At 43.6% G+C, this 20,727-nt stretch overlaps 1 protein-coding gene across 4 annotated transcripts in view; it reads left to right on the top strand.

Moving 5' to 3' along the window:
- The first annotated feature begins 12,236 nt into the window (after positions 1-12,236).
- The window catches only part of PDLIM3 (PDZ and LIM domain 3), a 30,145-nt gene continuing 21,654 nt past the window's right edge, over positions 12,237-20,727 (top strand). For 2 of the 4 annotated variants that reach the window (XM_014459098.2, XM_006092662.3), the window contains exon 1: positions 12,237-12,422. In XM_014459098.2, the coding sequence (XP_014314584.1) occupies positions 12,330-12,422 (93 nt within the window). In that variant the 5' untranslated portion in view covers positions 12,237-12,329. The remainder of the gene's footprint in view (positions 12,423-20,727) is intronic. The other 2 variants (XM_006092660.3, XM_014459099.2) reach the window with 1 other exon arrangement.

The raw sequence follows: 20,727 nt of genomic DNA on the forward strand, positions 1-20,727 counted from the left end.
GGCTGGTGGAGGGAGGCTTCAGACGCAGCAACTGTTCCCCAGGCAGAGCGTGTGGTGATCAGAGCCGCTGTTGCTTGAATCTCGAGCAAGTCACCTTTCCGTGGAGGGGTGCAGGTCTCCCCTTGGCTCTTGCAGTCGCGCTGTTTGCGAATCGCTGCCTCCGGGTCAGTAGCCGCCGGGCTAGTAGCCGATCTCTGGATGCCGGTGAACGCTGCCTGAGATGGCGCGGTCCCGCCGCTGCGCTGGCGCCCAGAGGGAGGTTTCAGCCTCAATCTCCAACCATCCGCATTTTTTAGGAGTTTTCTGTCTTTCCTGGCTGCAGACTGTCTCTCAGCTGAACCTCCCCAGCTTGATCGGGCTGATTGTTACCCGTTTCAGCTGCTCGCCCCCATCTGGTCCGGGACAAAGCACCAACACGTCCGTCTAAGCCTCCGCCATTTTCTCAGGACCCCTCGTGATCATCTTTACTTTTTTATCCTCACCTAAAGATATGTTTATTGATTTTAGAAAGAAAGGAGGGGGGAAAGAGGGAGATAGAGAAACATTGATCAGTTGCCTCCCCTACGAGCCCTGGCCAAGGATCAAACTGCAACCTAGGTATGTGCCCTGACCTGGCATCAAACCTGAAACCTTTTGGTGTACTGAACAACACTCCAACCAACTGAGCCATCCAGCCAGGGCCCATGACCTTTGTTAAATAAGTTAAAACCTGTGTCCTAATCCTGAAAGAGGGCCCATCAAAAACTTAACACATTGCGGACCAGTAGTTTTATTGCTAGCTTTACCCAGTGGCCAGATAAGTTTCTATTGAACAAGTACAAATAACATTTTACATAAATGTTGAAGGCACGCTTTAAAATTAAAGACCCATTGCATTTTGAAGTTATTTATTACATGTTCTTACAAGCTAATATTTTTTAAAGTATGATAGTTTGTAAAACACTGTGTGATATGAAGCGAGAATTCTAAAAGATGGTAACAATATTCAACATCAATAAAAGAAGTTCCACATTCTTGACAATTCATTTAAAACTGCAGTAGTCAGCCCTAACTGGTTTGGCTCAGTGGATAGAGCGTCAGCCTGCGGACTGAAAGAAAGGTCCCAGGTTCGATTCCGGTCAAGGGCATGTACCTTGGTTACGGGCACATCCCCAGTGGGGGGCGTGCAGGAGGCAGCTGATCGATGTTTCTCTCTCATCGATGTTTCTAACTCTATCCCTCTCCCTTCCTCTCTGTAAAAAAATCAATAAAATATATTTTAAAAAAAATAAAATAAAACTGCAGTAGTCAATTATATTTGGGAACAGTGTGAGGATCTGAAGGCTCTGTAGACAATTCTAAAGAGACCTTCTCTAATGTGAGGCCCCAGTGGAAGACCCCTAAGAAAACGCTGCTGAGTGCACCAGCTGCACTACCCTGGCCTCCCCATCACAGCTGGATGACCAAGCAACAGTAAAGCTCCTAGACAGACTAATTCCGTGTCTTCTATTTTAAACTGCTTTGTAATATAAAATCGGACATGCCTGCAATTCTAGGAATGCCTAAGCCTCCGACCAACCTCTCAAGTCAATCACCATGTCATCAACCTTCAAAAAAATATTTAGCTAAAAAGATATCTTGCTTCTAATGAGGCCCTGTGTTATTTAAAAGTACAATGTAAGCTGGGGGGACCTAAATTTAACCCATGAGAGAGACACAATACAGCACAATTAGTGAAGCAGGTCTCCACTAAGTAGATGAACATACAGCACGTGAATGGCAGGCAATCTTTAAAATAGCTTCTCTCTGACACCTATAGATGCAAATTTTTCTTTTTAATCTTGGCTTCCCTTAGATATCATGCATCCAGGTGAATGCACAATGCATCATTTATATTTCATTTGCAGACTAGCATAACATTCAAACTAATGCTTATATTTTTAGGCATCCCAATTTCTCATAAAACACATAATCAACTAACATTTTCTAAGATGTTGGAAACATCTTATAGTATCTTTTAAATCAAAATATCTTTTATGGTTTGACTTTTAGAACATTTGTAACCTGTGGCAGGTCAATTTGCTAGTTGGAGAAAGGAAGTTAAAGAAATGCAAGTCAAAGAATTCAACTGCCATATCAACAAATGGGCTTCAATCCAGTTCATGCCATCAGACTGCAGCCATGAGTGCAGCCAACCACCAAAAGTAATGAGGTCCCTAGTTATAGAGAGGCTGGATGAGAACATTGCAGTCAAAGGCTTCTACACTGAGTACTTCAGAGAGTTCTGTAGCCACAACAAGTTACATGGTTGGAAAAAAGGTGCCTGGTCAGAAGTATGGACTTTGAGGCTAGAGACCTGTTTTAAGGCGGAGCATGGAGGCCTTATGGGCTCAGCTAAGGAGTTTGATATTTATCCTGAATGCTACTGGGGAGCCCGTGAGGAGGTTTAAACAGATAAGGTACATGCTGACGCTTCTACTTGAGAAGAGATCAGTTTGGCAGCATTGTGCAGCGTGAACTGGAGGGGGAACCAAAGGCCAGGAAAGAAGAGGGGAGACCATGCTAGTCATCCTAGGAGGAACCTGCAGGTGCCTTAACTAAAGGAGTGGACACGGGGCAAGAGCTAGTGACGTACTGAGGTCATCTAGGGGACTTGGTGAGCGGCCATATGTTTGGGGCCGGGGGGTTGAGGGGAGGAGTGGAAGAGCCTTGAATGGCTATCATGGTGGTGCTCTTCACTAGAACAGGGGGTGGGAAGAACTAAGCAAAAGAGTTGGATATTGGTCAAGTTAAGTTTGAGTTCCTCTGAGAGAAAAGTTGTATAGATGCTTCAATATATGGATCTTGCATCTGGGAGGAGGAGGGGACATCTAATAATGGGATATAGACTTGATAGGGGGAGGCAGGCTTTAATTTTTAAGTAGAAAAGCCTTGGGTTTTCGTGAAACCCCCAGTGATATTTCGAATATGAGATGAGTCTGGGAATCACTCACATTGAAGAGGCAATTATAGAAGAGGCCTTCTGAAGGAACTATGAGAGGCATCCAGTGACATTTGTCAGAAAATCCAGAAGATTCTGGTATGACAGGAGCCAAGGGATGGATGATTTTAACTGACTGCCTAAGGCCACGGCCTTCGCTGAGTTTGGTTTTAATTTGCACATGACCATCCACGTCTATGTCTAACACTTAGTGATTCCATTGTTCTGGGGAAGCAGCAAGTACATTTTCCTGTCAGATGGCTTTCTTGTAGAGAGAAGACCTTCCCTCCAACCACTGCCACTTGGCCAGCACTTGGAACCTAAAATGCTCATTTCCTGCGCAGTGTCACCAAAAAAAAAAAACTGAACAAAATAGGGCAGAAGGATTTTTCTCCTTCACTCCAGAATGTGTTCCCCACATAAAAGGAGGCTGAGCCCATTGTGCTAGAAGAGGAATGACATTTTCCATATAATTTAAATATGGCCTACACAACGTAATTAGTCATTAGTTATTATCCATATTTTTCATCTGACGTCAAAGCATGTCTTAAAAAAGAAAACTAGACGCCACTGGAATGACTATATATGGAGCTTGGTCCTTTCTTTCCGTAACTGACATGTTGAGTACAGAACACACACATTTTATCTGTGAGGAAACCAGCCACAGAGCCCAGTGGTGAAACAGGTGGAAATGCTCAGGGCCGGGCCAAGGTGTCTGCGATAGATTAAACTCTAGCATTTGTGCTTTGCTCCGAACCTTCAGAGTGACTAAACCCAGGCCAGGCATTCAGTCATCCACCCTGAGAGCTCCCTGTACACTCCCCCGAGGTTTCTGTTCACTCCATTCTCATTTGAAATGTTTTCACAGTTATGATAAATGGACTCCAAATTTTAAAAAGCCCCCAAACACATGGTCTCTGTTACTGAAGCCCAAGTTCAGATACGTTTGTGTTATAACCACAAACCTTGGCTCTTCTGCTTGCTCTCTAGTGTCATTAAGAAAGTGAAGGGAGCCTGGCCAGCATGGCTCAGTGGCTGAGCGTCAATCTATGAACCAGGAGGTCATGGTTCAATTCCCGGTCAGGGCACATGCCCGGGTTGTGGGCTTGATCCCCAGTAGGGAGTGTGCAGGAGGCAGCCGATCAGTGGTTCTCTCTCATCATTGATGTTTCTCTCTTTCCCTCTCCCTTCCTCTCTCTGAAATCAATAAAAATATTTTTTTAAAAAAAGAAAGAAAGAAAGTGAAGGGACATTGAGAGAGACTTGGAGGGCAGTTAACCCTAGCAAGTAAAATTCCAGTGGACTGAAGATAGGGCCTGGAGTTTCCTGAGACACATTCAGGCAGGAATTTCTAGGATCCTGATAGCAGCATTAACAGGCTGTGCTGAGTGGGGTCAACTTTGACCTTGTGAGGAGTCCTTTTGCAAGGGGTCCAGGACTCCACCTTAGTTCCCAGCGAGACCTACACTCAGTTTGAACTGAGCTGCTGGCTTTTCAATGACTTCAAACCATTGCACTAAACAGTGTGTACAGGTTGTTGAAAGCACTCTGGGGTCCATAAACCCCAGCAAACGTGCATTAAGAGGCAACATGGAAGAGTAGAAGAATCGAAAGGGGCAGACCTAGGTTTGAATCCAGCTCTGTCTTACCAGGTATAAGATCTCAGATAAATTTGTCACCTCCTCACAGTCTCTGTAGCCTAGGATGATAATATCTATCTGACAGGATTGTTTTAAGAACTAGAAATCAGCACATTAAATGCTTAACACAATGTCAGACATATTATGGTAGATCTTCTGATCAAGTTCACGTTCACAGAATCAGAAACAGGTCATTAGTCCATGAAGACAATCCAGTAAGGATGGGAATATTCCAGGTAAGCTGCTTCAATGGGAAAACATGTTGAAATCTCCCCTACCTGACCAACTCTTCTCTCTCCTCTCCCCTCCTTTCCTCCCCTCCTTCTTCTCCCCTTCCCTCTTCTTCTATCTCCTCCTCTCCCCTTCCCTCTCCTCTCTCTCTCTGTCCCTGCATTTGCAAATGCACTAGCGCCAACATGACAGCCACCAGCAGTAACAGAAGCTGCTAAGAGAGGCCCCTATTTGCTGTTCAGCACACAATGCCTCAGTTCATGTCTCTAGCATACTAATGATTTCCAGGACTGTTACTAGTTAATTCAGTACAAACAGTGGGAAAACTCAGTGACATTTTGGTGGGGAATACCAAATGAACTTGAGCCGAGCCACCACATCATCCCAAGGAGTGTGACGACGTGGGAATGAAACAATAAGATTCCTGCCAGCACTGAGGGCAGACACAAAGCATGGGATTCAGCCTGGCTCATTCCCCCGAAGAGATTTCACAAGGACCCAAATCCTCCAAAGCATGGAAATCACACGGGCTCGGACCAAAGAGGAAGTCAGGCACAATGTGTGGAAGGGCCTGGGAGTACTGGCTGGTTGCCCAGGCCCTTGGATAAGCTGGTTTGCACAGCCAAACCAGCAAGTACATGCAAGTACAGCAACAGCAAGGTGAAGTTGAAGGAGATGAAACTGTAAACAACAGGCATAATGGCAATTGTCAGGGAAGGTGTGTCTTTGTAGGACTATTGTAAAGGAAGACTTGAGAAAGAATTAGCTTCCCCAAACCAAAAAAAAATCTCAAGGCCAAAACCTGTTTCTACTTATCAATAATTACTGACCACCTCCTCAGGGCCCAGCACTGGATGGCAGTTGTGATAGACTCCAAAGAAATACAGTCCCTGTCCTGGAGGAGCCAACTGTCTGGTTGGAAATGCAAAAATAGCTCTCCTGAAAAGTCATCCTTGTAAAATTCATCCTCCCAAAGTTCGGATCCATGCCTGTTGCTTTGTTTAACCCCAGACCTAACACACTGCCAAGTGCTTGGTTAAACTGGAAAATAGTTAAGTTCAAAGTCATGATCTATTGACTAGAAATAAGAGCTGAGTAAAGAGAAAGTTTAATATAGATACAGGTGGTCAATCACGTCATCCCAGAAAATGTGGAAAGTTGGAAGTGACAGAGAAAAGAGAACATACTAGAAAAGAGCACATACAAAAACATAGTATAAGAAATTACAATCCTACACATTGATTTGAATTATCGTTTCTTAATGGGTGGTCCACAGACCACCCACAATAAATTTTGGCCCCAGCAACTGAATTCAAATCTCTTGAGAGTGCAGCCCAGGAGTTTGCATTTCTAATAAGCACCCAGACTCTTTTAATGCTCATCGAAATTCAGAACCATTGGTTAAGGTAATTGCAGATTCAAACAAAGACATACTCTTCCCTTAAAGTCAGGCAGAAAGAAAAAATGGGTAGGGAAGGAATCAGGAAGGAAGGAAGGAAGGAAGGAAGGAAGGAAGGAAGGAAGGAAGGAAGGAAGGAAGGGAGGAAAGAAGGAAAGAAGAAAAGAAGGAAGGAAGGAAGGAAGGAAGGAAGGAAGGAAGGAAGGAAGGAAGGAAGGAAGGAAGGAAGAAAGGAAGGAAGGAAAAAATCTTAAGTATAGAAAACAACCTGGGAGGAGAAGTCAGAGTCCACTTGACAAGCTCTACAGTGACTGTTATGTGATGAGGAGACCATGTCCATAGCACATATCAGATGATAAAAGGCCATCAGAGACTTTCATTAGCAGAGGTTGGCTCTATCCTAGGGGCAATGAAGTGCTACTGTAGGTTCCTACCCGAGAGAGCGGAGTATTTCAATCTGACAGTTGTCTGTGAGGTACAAAGAATGGGAGAGATTTGGGGCAAGGAGGCAATCTCAGAACATGCTCCACTATCAAGAGATGAAGTCACTATGTTCCTGAAAGAAGCAGGTAGAATTTTAAATGAAGAGAACTAGCCTATTCTACTGATAGCATATCTCAGCTTCTGGGAACTTCATCCAGAAGGGCCCTGTCCTCTTCATGACCTATACTTCTATTTCACACGTCGATCCTCTGAAGTTGTGTAATCCACATACTTCTTGGTTCTTCAGCATCTTCTTTATTCTGACTTCAGAAAACATTACTAAGCTTCCATCTTTTTTTTAAAAAAAGTGTTTTCATTTGACCTGCATCCCCCTTAGCTGACCAGACCACCCTCAATCTTCCCTTTCCTTTCATTAATAAATTCCTGAAAAGATCATCTATATTCTCCTCTCCTCACATTATTCTTCACAGCAAGGTAGTCTGCTTCGGTCCTCACTGTTCCTTTGACTCTGCTCTGAAACCTGCACCTAATAGGCACTTACCATTACAACTTTCACCTCACTTCCCTGGGATAGTTGCCTTCTCTCCTTGATTTCTCTCCTCACTTGTCTTATGTGCCAGCACTTTCATGGTTTTCTTTGAACATTTTGCAAGAGGAAAACCATTTTATTCTATGGTTTTCTTACTCTCCTGCCCATGAATGCTGCTGTTCCTCAGAGCTTAATCATTAACCCTTTTTTCTTGTTACCTCACATACCCAATTTCCTTCTGTGATTTCATCCTGTATCTGTTACTTTGCTGTCTAATAAATTATCCTAAGATTCAGAAGTTTCCCTGACTATATAGTGCACTGGTTAAAAGACCAAAATATGGAGCCAGATGGCTCAGTGATATCCTAGCTCCATTGTACTTGCTCTGTGAACTTAGACAAGTTATTTAACAAGTTATTGCTAAAATGATGATAATAATAGTACTTGCCTCCCAGAATTATTGTGAAGTTTATGTAAATTAATAAATACAAAATTCTTTGAAGTGTGTCTGGCTAAGTGCATATAATCATTTGCTGCCATTATCATTACTACTACTACTACTACTACTACTAGAGGCTCAGTGCACGAATTCATGCATGGGTGGGGTCCCTCGGCCTGGCTGGTGATCGGGGCCGATTGGGGTCGTCTCGCCCATCCGGATCAGCCAGACCCTAGCAGCCAGCTAACCTACAGGTCGAAGCATCTGCCCCCTGGTGGTCAGTGCACGTCATAGCAACTGGTCAAGCAATAGACCAACTGGTAGACCAATCAGTCGGACACTTAGCATATTATGCTTTTATTACATAGGATTGGTATTTCAAGCCCAACAGGAACAAAACTGTTCTTTATCTATCATTCCATAATTAAAACAAAAATACCTTTCTGTACTTCTTATATATTTTCTCCTTGTTAATAATTCCACCATTCACATAATACCCAATGAAGACTTTGGGGAGCCTTCCAAACCTCCTAACCTCTCCCTAATCCTCCAAGTCACATCTGTCCCCAGATTGTGTCAATTTACCTTCCTAATGACTCCCATGTCTGCCCACTCGTCTCCCTCCCACTGCCCAAATCAACATCTCCCCCTGGATTATTGCCGTACATTCTAACTGGACTCCTTGCTTCCTATCTCCTTCTATTGTGATTCATCCTCCCACTTCCCAGAATGAAGCCTCTAAAAGGCAAATGATACTTGTTGCTTAAAACTCTTCCAAGGCTCCCAATAGGATGAAGTTGGAATGTTAGTGTAACATACCCCGTGATACAGCTCCTGGATGCTATGACCGTTGTCTCCTGTCCTTACCCAATGTTTCCTGCCTCCCGCCACTGCACATCCTATACAGCTCTTTCTGCCTTGAGTATCCTCCTTCCTGTCCCATTCCAATTCCCAGTCACCTGGAAAACTTACTCCTTATGATCCAGCTCTAACATCTCTTCCTCTGGAAACTTTCCCTGACACCTTTACCAGGAGAGTTGATTACACCCTTCATTCCTATCCCATCACTATACACAACGCTGTCCCAGTGCTCATCACATTATGTGATCACAGTTCACATCTCCGTCTCCCTTATTTTATGACTGCCTAGAGGACAGTCATATTCATCTTCACATTCATAGTGCCTGGCATGTCACTGATGCTCAACAAAAGTTTATTGAATGAATTAATGAATGAAACCACAATACATAGCAACATTGGCTACATAGGAAATTTAAAAAGAGGGAAAATTTATAATCCTAGAAGCCTGGAACAGTAGTAGAAAAATGAACAGATATGAGGAAATGGAAAGGCACAGAGGCCCTGGCCGAGTAGCTCAGCTGGTTAGAGTGTCATCCCAATATGCTAAGGTTGTGGGTTCCATTCCCAGTCAGGGAACATACAAGAATCAACCAATGAATGCATAGATAAGTGAAACAACAAAATCAATGTATGTCTCTTCCTCTCTCTCTCTCTCTCTCTCTCTCTCTCTCTCTCTCTCAAAATCAGTGATGTAAATAGAAGGAAAAGAAAGGCACAGGCTCTAGCTGGTTTGGCTCAGCGAATAGACCATCGGCCTGCGGAGTAAAGGGTCTAGGGTTTGATTCTGGTCAAGGGCACATGCCTGGGTTATGGGCTTTATCCCCAGCAGGGGACGTGCAGGAGGCAGCCAATCAATGATTCTCTCTCCTCGTTGATGTTTCTATCTCTCTCTCCCCTCTCCCTTCCTCTTTGAAATCAATAAAAATATATTTTAAGAAAGAAAAAAAGACACAGGGGTCAGGAATCAGTTTGGTGTAACGACAATGATGGTTTGGTTTTGCACAGGTTGAATTGTATTTGCACCAGCAGGCAATTATATAAAAAGGATCAGAAAATAGAAGAAAATCTAAGGTTAAAATTATAGATTTGAGAATTAAAATCAGAGAGATGATTTTTCAACCAACAGAAAGATTTTCCACTTACATCAGAATAGAATGAAAAATTGACCCTCTTCTAAAAGGAAAAGATTAAAGAACTTTCTAAATATGGTTTAAAATAATAATTACAAAAGTAATACTTAATGGAATCGTAAAGAGTTTGGCATACTCCTTTAAAAAGGGAAGTATTTTTTTAAAGGAGAGACTCATCCAAAAATAACTTCTGAGGACAATAGCCACACTAAGAGCAGTACCCTCACCCTGGCTGCAGGGACCACTCAGTCTCAACTCCTAGGTTTCTGTTACCCTTGCCTCCCATGCTCTCTGCAAAGCCTCAAGGACTCATCGGATATTATACTGATGGTGTAGAGATACTACTTACATCCAAACGATGCCAAAAATGGCTGATAAAAAAGCAGAAAACCAAAAATATATAATTGATTGGTTATATAAGCCAGCTCATGAGGTAAGATATAAGCAATTATAATTACACTAGGGTCCCTAGGCCTGGCCAGCAATCAGGGCCAATTGGGGCCTTCCAGCTGCCGGCCAGGGCCTTCCTTTGTTCCACACTGCCTCCTGGTGGTTAGTGCACATCATAGCAAGCAATCGAGGTCTCCCAGTCGAACTCCCAAGGGAATACTTTGCATATTAGCCTTTTATATAGAGAGAACACTATACCAAATAGCTTGTGAGACTTTTTTTCTGGATTGACCTTCATGTGTGCGGGGAGAGGGGTGCACACATGTGTACGTGTGTACCAAGCAGAGACAGCTAGTGACTGACAGAGAAAATGTGCTTTACAATAACATAGCCAGCCCAATAGGCAAAATCAACAGAGCATATTATAAGTGTGTCCCTGATAACTCAACATCGGTGGGAGGCAGGGAACCTCTATTCCCTGGGATTTTTATACACTCCACCACGGTGGGCACGGTAGGAGTGTCCTGGTTGTGTGATTTACACAATCCCCAGGCTGGTCCGCTTTGCTCACAGCTTCCTAAATATCTTTTCTCTTTCCTCTGTGACACGGCACCAGAATTAAGTTAGGGTTTTTCAAAATGGTGACACGCCGAGCTCAAAAGGTTCACCATCACTGCCCTAGCATATAGGGCATGACATACAAGACCCTCATTCTTGGGTTTTTTAAGCATTTTCTACTTCTCTCCAGCCTCCTTCCCCTCTCCTTGGGACTCAGAACATGCTGGGTATAACACCAGAAACACCTGATTCCGCACTGAGACTAGGCACGCCTCTCCCCACACTCTCCCGGCCTCTCTACCACCGCAGGCGGCCTCTGGACCAGACCTGGGTTTGGGATCTCACTTCCACCACTTACTAGCTGTGTGATCTCATGCAAGTTACTCAGCTTCTAGGGAGCGATTTCCTTATCTAAAATAAAAGAGAGAGAGAGAGAGATGGGAATAATAGCAGCCATCTGATGGACTTGTCAGGATGAAGAAGGCTCACACACACAGGTGTTCGCCACAGCACTGGGACCACCTGGTGCTCACGGAAACCCCCCTTCTCTCCTGGGCACATGCTTTAGGTTTGGGGTCCTCTCACCAGCACTCCATTCCCCACCCTCACTCTGCCTGTCACGTCCACACAGGACAGTCTCCACTTCTAGGTTTCTGTTCTGCTCACTTCCCATGTGTCAAAAACGTAAGTTTTGGGACCGCATTTGAAGGAGGTGACAATTGCTCCAATCAAAATGAGAATATATTTCCAGTCTATCGATTGATCGGCTACTCATATGTACTTTGGGAAGGTTCATTGGATTGGGTACTGTTTGCATGACATCGTCACTTTTAGATTTCTTCATTTTAAACAAATAAATGTAGACTGTATCTGAATCCATATTAAGTATGTTATGCACACCCATCAATACGTATGACTCTGTGTACTTAACTGAGCCCTCATGCTGTGCCCGGCTTGTGTGAAAGTGGCTCATGTTCATGGTATTTCACTGACTACCTATGATGTAAGTACAATTACTACCCCTATTTTTTTAAAATATATTTTTACTGATTTCAAACAGGAAGGGAGAGGGAAAGAGAGATAGGAACATCAATGATGAGAGATTGATCGGCTCCCTAGGGCCACAAACCAGGCATGTGACCTTGACCGGAATTGAACCCAGGACCCTTCAGTCCCCGGGCTAAGGCCCTACCCCCTGAGCCAAACCACCTCAGGCGATTCCTAGCCCTATTTTACAGTTGAGAAAACTGCGGCTTAAGAAGGTTGGGTAACAGCCAAGGTCGCACAGCTAGTCGGTAAATATTACCGCACTCCAAATTGCTCAATAACTCACTGTATTGATGATGCTGTGTTTTACTTTAATGAAGCACAGAGGCTGTGGTGTAACTGCTTTTAACTTCGAATGAAGCGCCCCGCTGAGCTCCAAGTAGAAAATAAACAGGAGGACAGGTGTGACTTGAAGAGAGTGATGGGGGTTGTAACCCGAAGCCTCAGCGCCCGCAGCGCCAGCAGCTCTGGAGGCTGCACCCAGCCGTGCGTCCCTAACCTCCCCTGGGCCTGGCGTCTCTTTCTTCCAAAGTTGGAGCTCTCCTGGGTGGGAGGGGGCGGGAGGAGGGGGCCGGTGACGTCACTCGGGAGCAGGGATAAAGCTCCCGGGGGCCGGGTCCCAGCCAGGACACTGCCCAGGGCGCACAGAGGACTGTCCGGCGCAGGGACTGTCGCCGTGCGGAAGGAGACCCAGCAGGCACCATGCCCCAGAACGTGGTCCTCCCGGGCCCTGCGCCCTGGGGCTTCCGACTCTCAGGGGGCATCGACTTCAACCAGCCTCTGATCATCACCAGGGTAGGTGTTCTCCCTTCTTTTGCTGCAAGTCGGGGACCCCGTGGAGGTGGGTCCTCTGCCTGGAACAGGCAGTTGGAGGGGCGGCAGCAACTTGGCAAAGTGAGGTTTGGAGGATGCAGAGCCGCTGAGAGAACTGACCTGTCAGCCCCAGCGGTCCGCCTGCATCCTCTTGGTCCCCAGCAACTTTCCGCCAGCGTTTCCTCTCGGTCCCCAGCAACTTTCCGCCAGCGTTTCCTCTGGGCTCAGAAGGGGCGAGGGGGCGAGGCTTCGAGGGCGGGGGTCCTCTGGCCTCCACCCTCCACTCTGGCCTCCTTCCAGTCACAATGGGGGCGGGGGCGCAGGAAGGAGAGATGGGGACCGGGAAGTAGAGAGAAAGGACCCACACTGGGGCTGTTTCTTGTCTGGATGGAAACTGTTTCTTGTCTGGATGGAAACTTCAGCCCGGCGCTGTTCGCGGGCGCTCCCTGGGTCCGCCAAGAGGGAACCGCTCTTATCAGCCCAGACAGCGAAAACATTACTAATCGGTGTCCCTAGGTTTCCAGGCATTTTGGATAAATATTTTCCAAAGCTGGGAACTTGGCTGAGAAATCAGCACCTAGAACTGAAACTACAAAGAAAACGGGTCAGATCGTTTCGTTTAATCTCATGGAAAATCAGCATTCAGCCTAATAACTCTGAACATAAGGCTTTGCTATCAAAGTCAAGCTTTTCTTACTCAATATTCTTTACAGTATTGTCTAATCGGAGGGAAAGAAAAAGGAAACTCCGGGGTTTCTGTCCTCCCCATAAACTTCTATTTAGTCTAGTTGATTTCTTTCTAACACAAGTATTTGCCTTAAAAGAAAATTATTTCTATCATCACATAGAAACCATAGTAAACCTAATACTTTTATGCTTTGTTTTTTCTCTTCCCTGCTGCTTATACTGCATCTTATAAACGTATACTTTATAATCTGATTTACTCACATAGATTTTTGAACAAGATAATACCTTTTAAATTCTGTTCTTACTTATATGTCTATGAGATTTGGGAACCAATTTCTTTTAAAAAATACCTTCAAACATGTAACATACAAAGGCACACCATGGAACATTTCAAGCTTTGTTTTACATTTTTCAAGAACATATAAACACATCTGACATGCGTTTTTGTATGAGACATGAAAACTTAACATACCCCCAAAAATGTTCCTAAGTAAACTAAGCAGAAAAGGGTTTGGTGATCTGGGCCAAGCAATGCCTTTTATGGATCTACCAAAGAAAACAGTTTCCATTATCTCTACTAAGAAATATTTTTAAAGTTTCTGAAGTATCGTTCTCATTTGTTTATATTAAATGAAATAAGCTTTTGAGTTCCAACAAAAGATAAATCATATTTATATTAAACCCTAAAGAAATAATTAAGTGATTTACAAAGGGAGTATCTTGCTATTGCTATGCAGCATGTCAATATGATTCATCTTGTGTTTGAAAGTCGAGCTGTTGACATTTGGAACAATGTTTATTTAAAGCCGTGCGTACATTCTGGGGTTGGACTGCAGGCGCTCTTTGTAAACATATTTGATATGATGACAATTATTACTTGGGAGGCCAAGTCTGGTTTGAATTTTTAACTCATTACTAATTGTATTGATCATTGTGACGCTTGGTTCAGGAACAGTGCAGCACCGTGCATGATTGTTCATTTGTCCATGCCTCTTCTCTTTGATTAACTTATCTCACGGAGGCAGGTAAAACTGAACTGCTCTGTGTTCCAGGAATCCCCCAAACCGTAGGAGATTCGTGTTGAATAAATGAAAACACATCCGCATGAACTTTTTTGCCTTAGTGAACACCTAATTGAGACTATTTCCACTGAAACTGTAAGAGTACTAAAAATCATTTGGAAAAAGACTAGAAGATATTGCAAAAAAGTAATGAGCATTGTTGTCCATAGGTAGTAGGATTATTCTATTACTTTTATAATCTTTATATTATGTGGAAAGGAAGTGAATAAGGTTGCTTGCCATGCTGTCTTCTAAACCCTTTATTTATAGCCACAGACTCACTCACATCTCACAATAATCCAATAGGAGCAGGAGTGCTATGATCTCCTTTTACAAATGGGGAGGGGGAGGCCTCGAGAGATTCATTAACCTGCTGAGGACAAGGGATGGGGCAGAACCAACGCCAGGTCTACCTGCCTCCAACGTCTGCACTCTGATGTCCACGTATGGGGAAAAATCTGCTTACTGTACAGAGATTTCCAATAGGTGTTCTGTGCCATCCAATTCATCACCTGCTTCTGTTGATTCTCTATCTTTAACATCTACCACTTTTCTTTGTTTCTACCACTGTACCTCTTCAAGATTTCATAACGTCCTGCTGAGCTGTTTGTCTCCCTCCCCAATTTCCCCTGCGTGTCCTTCCCAGCCATCTTCGGGAGATGCAAGGTTGCTCCTATCTTCCCCATTCTTACACACCCCTCAGTAGCATCACCAGAGTATCTATATATATAAAAGCCTAACCAACCAGCCAACCGGCCGGTAGCTATGACACACACTGACCACCAGGAGGCAGACGCTTAATGCAGGAGCTGCCAAGCAACAGCAGCTTTGCAGAGTGCCCTCTCGCACTCCGGGACCCCTCGGGGGATGTTGGACTGCCCGTTTCAGCCCGATCCCTGCAGGCCAGGCCGAGGGACCCCACTGGTGCACGAATCTGTGCACTGAGCCTCTCGTAGTGAATAAAATGTGTGGTCTTTACACACTCAGGGCTTTCACCCTCTATCCCAACTCGAGTTTCTAACTCTATTTCCTCCCTCTTTGGCTGTCTCTCCCCCTTTCCTCCTCCCACCCATTAATAGGCAACAGTGCCATGACTCTGGATTACTCACAATTTCTCTAACAAATCTTTGCTCCTCTACCGTTTTCCTCCAGAATTCTCTTCCCTACTCCACCCCACTGTCCTCTATGTAGCATTCGGCCCCTTTGACTACCATAGCTTCTGACCTATGACCTCTCCTCATATCTTACCTGATACCACAGATGTCTGAGTACATCTGTATCCCACAAACCACATGCCTCCCAAGGGTAGGAACTGGGGGTTACTCAAATCTGGGGGTTACTCAGCACCGAGTACAGCACTTTGTATATCATATATGTTACAGAATAAATATGACACAATATGAATTATTGACTAAACTGCTCACTTTTCAACGTAACTATCACAAATAAGTATAGATTGTGTCCACAAAAATATCCTACGATAAAGATGAATGACAATTCTTTTGTTAATTGATTTGTCTATTTTAAATATGCATGCAAAGGAATGAAATACCAATGCTTCCACTTAATGCCACCAAAAGTCCCATAAGTGAGATGTATTCCTCAAGTCAATTAAATCCATGTTTGTCCTCCTACCAGCCACCCCCACCTCCCTCCCTCACACAATACAAATCTGGACTCAGCCATGCTGCTCGATAATGATCCTCTGCTACACCAGGGCTGGGGCACCGGGTTATCAATGTCATTCTCTCCATCCACTGAAATACACCCCACCATTGCTTACAATCTAATTAATCTGTCAGGTTGATCTTTATATCATAAAAAAAAAGAATATCAGAAATAAGGTATATCAAAGACCAGACATTCTCAAAAAAGTGAGCAATTGAATGTGACACAGACAATTTTTAGGAGAGCAATTTCCAGCCAATGGGTGTTCTAGGCTTTGTGCAATATAAGTTATGTTGTGGTGTTGAGCTTGGGGAGTGGGAAGTTTTTGCCGCCACCATATATAACTGGCCTAAGTGTTTCACAGAATAAAGCCCGGGGCTCACACCTCTGAGTGAGCAGCATCTCTGTTCTTGGCAGGATGATTCTAAGGAGTCTTTCTTTTTGAAGTGTGTGGACCACCCAGAAGGTGGATCTACTATCACTGCCAAGTTACAGATCATTTGTTTTCACAAAGGGTCCAATCTGGAATAAAGTGCAAGGTTCGTTTGTGCACATGATGGAGAATTAGTGTATACATCTGCTGCCAGCATGTCCTTTCCCACTCAATTCCTCTTCCCCCTCTCCCCTCCCCCCTCCTTCCTATTCAGAGCACACCCAGGTTCAAGATCACTGCAATTGAGAATGCTATGTGCACTTGGGTACCAACACAGGCAATGTTAATGCAGGCTCGAGTTCTCCAGGCTTTACCATAGAAATGTGTATTACTTTAACATGAACTGTATTTGAAGTTTGAACTTTTAGAAAGAAATGTGTACAGCTGAATGCAATCCCTTTCCAGGATTCAAGTGTAGCAAGAAAGCTGATGTGATTAAAAATCTATTTAATTTTGTTCTTCCAAAGACGTGTCTGCATGGAAGTGCTGGTTCCTAGGTGCATAACATTCATCCATCCCCTAAATATCTACTAAGTGCAGGATGTGTTGCCTGTGGAAGGCACTGTGGGGGACGCCATCGTAACTTAATTGGTTTCTATGTCCTGAGAAGCTCACATGTCAGTAGAAGAGAAGGGACATGTGCATAAACCACTGTGATAGAACCTGTCCAGGACTCCATGAAATAAAGCATGACCAAAGAGAAAGGAGGAGTCAGGGAGAGAGAGTACCTGCAGGAGTGGCATGATGGGATAGTGGAGGAGCTTGGGCTATAAAGTTATACAGATCCATGAGGGAAATTCAGATTTTCACTGCATGTGTGATCTTAGGCAAGTTCCTTATACTTTCTGAGCATCAGTTTTCTCAAAGATCGTCTTGAGAATTCAGTGAGATTGTAGCTCTCAATAATAATACAAAATCAATAATAACAATCTATATATGTAAAAGACTAAACGACCAGCTGACCAGCCGGTAGCTATGACATGCAATGACCACCAGGGGGCAGACACTCAACACAGGAGCTGCCAAGCTGTGGTGACTTGGCAGCTGCGATTCTCAGGTGAGGCACCTGGAACTAGAGAGGAGGGAGCCCGATTCTGGAGTGCATCACCTGAGAACCACCCTCTAACCCTCAGGGGATTCGAAGAGCCAGTTTTGGCCTAATCCCTGCAGGCCAGGTGCACCGAGCCTCTAGTAATATAATAGTTCTCAACCCTGGCTGCACAATAGACTCACCCCAATAACTTTAGTACATACTCATGCCCAGGTACTACTTACAGAGATTCTAGGTTCAGTGGTGTGGGTATGGCTCTAGAGATGCAGACTGTGGGTGCTAGAGGGTTTGAATGCCAGGAGAGGCACTGGAGTTTATTTGTACACAAGGGAGAACAACCAAATAATGGGGTTTCTCAACATTTTGATCCACGCTCCACTGTAAGCCCATCAGTATATACTTGTCTTGCTCCATAACTATTTCAATCATTTTTATTATTAACATAAAAATCCCATAAGGGCTATATCTTGGACTTCCCTTGTGTCTCCCACAGTAAACAGAACATTACAGATGTTTCATCTCTGTTTTAAGTTATTTTTTTTCCAAACAGACCCAAGTAATAGGTTGATGTGAATAATGAAAACCATCTGAGGCACTTGTTCAAAACACACATTCCCTAGCCTCTCTGCCAGAGCTTCTCTGCCAGTGTTCACAATTCCAGAAATCCAGAGCTGGGTGAGAGTCCATGGTCAGCAAGGACCCCGGGTGGTCCTTCTAATCAGACAGGCCTGAAAACATGGCGCTCAGGGACTGATGGCAGTACTGTCTCCAATGGTCTCTCCAATGCTTTAGACATTGGAGGCCCTACTGACCTGAATAATAAATAATCCACTGAAAACTCTTTACCTCATTTTAGCTCTCTTGTCTCCTAATTTGGGAAAACATGTTAGTAATAATATAAAATAATATAATAATATCAAGTAATGTGTGGAAATAATATATTCTTGTGTTTAAACATAGAGTTTAACTTACTACAACCAGACCCACGTAGTGGTCATTTTCTGACCACTAAGACCAATTGAACTTGAGAACTTGGTAGAAGTGAAGAACAGTGTTTTCTCCTTCTGTCTCGCCCCTGTCTCTACATCCTTTTTCTTTCTTACCGACTCTCTCCTTGGAGATCCCAGGACATCCGGGTTGAAGTGGGCTCTGGCCATCACTACCAACCATCTTTCCTATTGACCTCTGAAACATCTGGTGACAGAGCTGTGTACAGCTGCTCCCAACTTTAGTTAAGCAGCCACAGGGTTACTTAGACACTTCTCTGAAAATAGGGGCAGTCTTCCTTGTCCAGCCTGTCTTCAAGCTGTTGCAGTGGTCAGATTTATTAGAAAAAGCTTTGCAAATGTAATATTTGGGGTAAACATAAAATAGTGTTATTAACATCCATATCAACGCTGTTAATAACATTTAGAATATTCAGTATCTAAGTTTAGCACGCCAGATGTCTCTGTTTAAAATTTATATAAACAGATACACACACAACTCTACCTTCCACTCGTCCTAACCAAAGCTAAAAGTTAGCCTTTTCTAAATCAAGAGCGAGTGTTATATCACCCACATCTATTTGATTATATTAGAAAAGCCCGGTGAGGCTTTAAAAGCATATACATTAACCAATGTTTTCTCATGCTTTGACTCAAAGAAAAACATTCTGATCTTAGAGTTTTAAAAATTAGATAGTACTGATTTTTAATGAACTCTAGCTAGAGAAAATTAAAAGTTTAAGATTATTTTTATCCCTACAAGTCACATCGGGGCTGGAAACTTGTTATTCTTCTAACAGTTCTGGGTTTGGGAGAATTTCTAAATGGAAAACATCTATGAAATGCCCCCCAGAGGCTGAGATGTAACCATCCCCAGTTGCCTTCACCCGGATCCTGTCAACTATCCCTAATGGAAGTGACCATGATCACTGCAGTACCATGATCACAGAAGTAGGGTGAGCACAAGAAACATCTCAGTGATGAGGCTGAAGATTTAGGGCATGTGAGAATTTACTATTTTAGTAATTTTGCTTATTTAGATGAATCTTGGATCTCCCTTAGAGCCACAAAGTGAAATAGAGTTAATAGCTAGACTAAAAAAAATGCAGGAGGAAAATGGATTAATGACTGAACCTCAGATAAAACATTAGGAACAGTCTACATTATTCCTGGAGCAGTTTCAGATTTAAGTCAAGTTCTATGTATGTATTATTCTGCTCTAAATAGTGGGAACTGGCAAAATGTAACAATGACAGGTTGACATGAATGGCACTAATCTTCAGGCATAAAAGAAAAAGAAATAAAGTATTACAGGTGTCCCCCTTTTTTCCCACTGACCCCCTCCACCCTGCACCCACTCCTCCCAGGCCTTCACCACACTATCATCTGTGTCCATGGGCTATGCATATATAAATGTAAGTTCCCCGGTTAATCTCTCCCCACCACACCTCACCCCCACCTTCCCTCTGAGATTTGGGTGTTGGATCCATGCTTCTGTGTCTCTGGATCTATTTGTTCATCTGTTTATGTTGTTCTTTAGATTCCACAAGAGTGAGATCACGTGATACCTATCTTTGACTGGCTTATTTCGCTTAGCATAATAAAATGTTGCATCTTGTTAGTTGTTTTCTATTTGTTCCATCTGTTCTCCATTCATGAAGAAGAGACTGGATGGATAGAAACTTCCCCTGTGTCTGCAGTTCCCAGGGATTCTAGACTCTCAATACTAACTCACACTCGGCCTTTAACAATCTATAATAATAAAAGGGTAATATGCTAATTAGACCGGATAAAGCTAGGGCCGGAGGGAAGCCCAGGTCCCAGGTGCCAGAGGGAAGCCAGTGCCAGCAGCCAGGGGAAGGGAGGCCTACTCTTACACGAATTTCGTCCATCGGGCCTCTAATTTGTTCATAATTTTACTTGATTTCTTCTTAACAGCTAGTGCGGTGGCCCCATCTTCCTCCTTGCTCTGATTCAGGGTAGCCCATGCTTACATTGTGCCTTTCCTTGGAGGCACCTGTCTTTCCTAAAATTGCAGGCTAGTTGGTTGCCCTGCAACTTCAGCTCTCTGAAGAGTTCATAAAAGTTACAACTGGATTTATTATGTGGATTATTCTATTAACTCTAAAGTGATTCTCTTTCAAGCTTTCCACATCCTAAGTAACCCCTGAGTGAATCATAACTTACAGGGATGCTAAAGCAGTTTCAATTCAAATATGAAATCTCCCTAAATTCAGTAAAGTTCTATTCCCAAATAGTTTGGGCTGACAAAAGAAACCTAAAAGAAAAAAAAAACAAATTATTTTGTTTAAAGCAAAGAAAATATCATTCAAACAGGGAGATAGGAAGGTGTTTTAAAAAGAATAAGACGTGTCATGATAAATTAAATGTGGTTTTTAAA

This window comes from Myotis lucifugus, unplaced genomic scaffold (genome assembly GCF_000147115.1).
Source record: "Myotis lucifugus unplaced genomic scaffold, Myoluc2.0 scaffold_102, whole genome shotgun sequence".
NCBI classification, from domain to species: Eukaryota; Metazoa; Chordata; class Mammalia; order Chiroptera; family Vespertilionidae; genus Myotis; species Myotis lucifugus.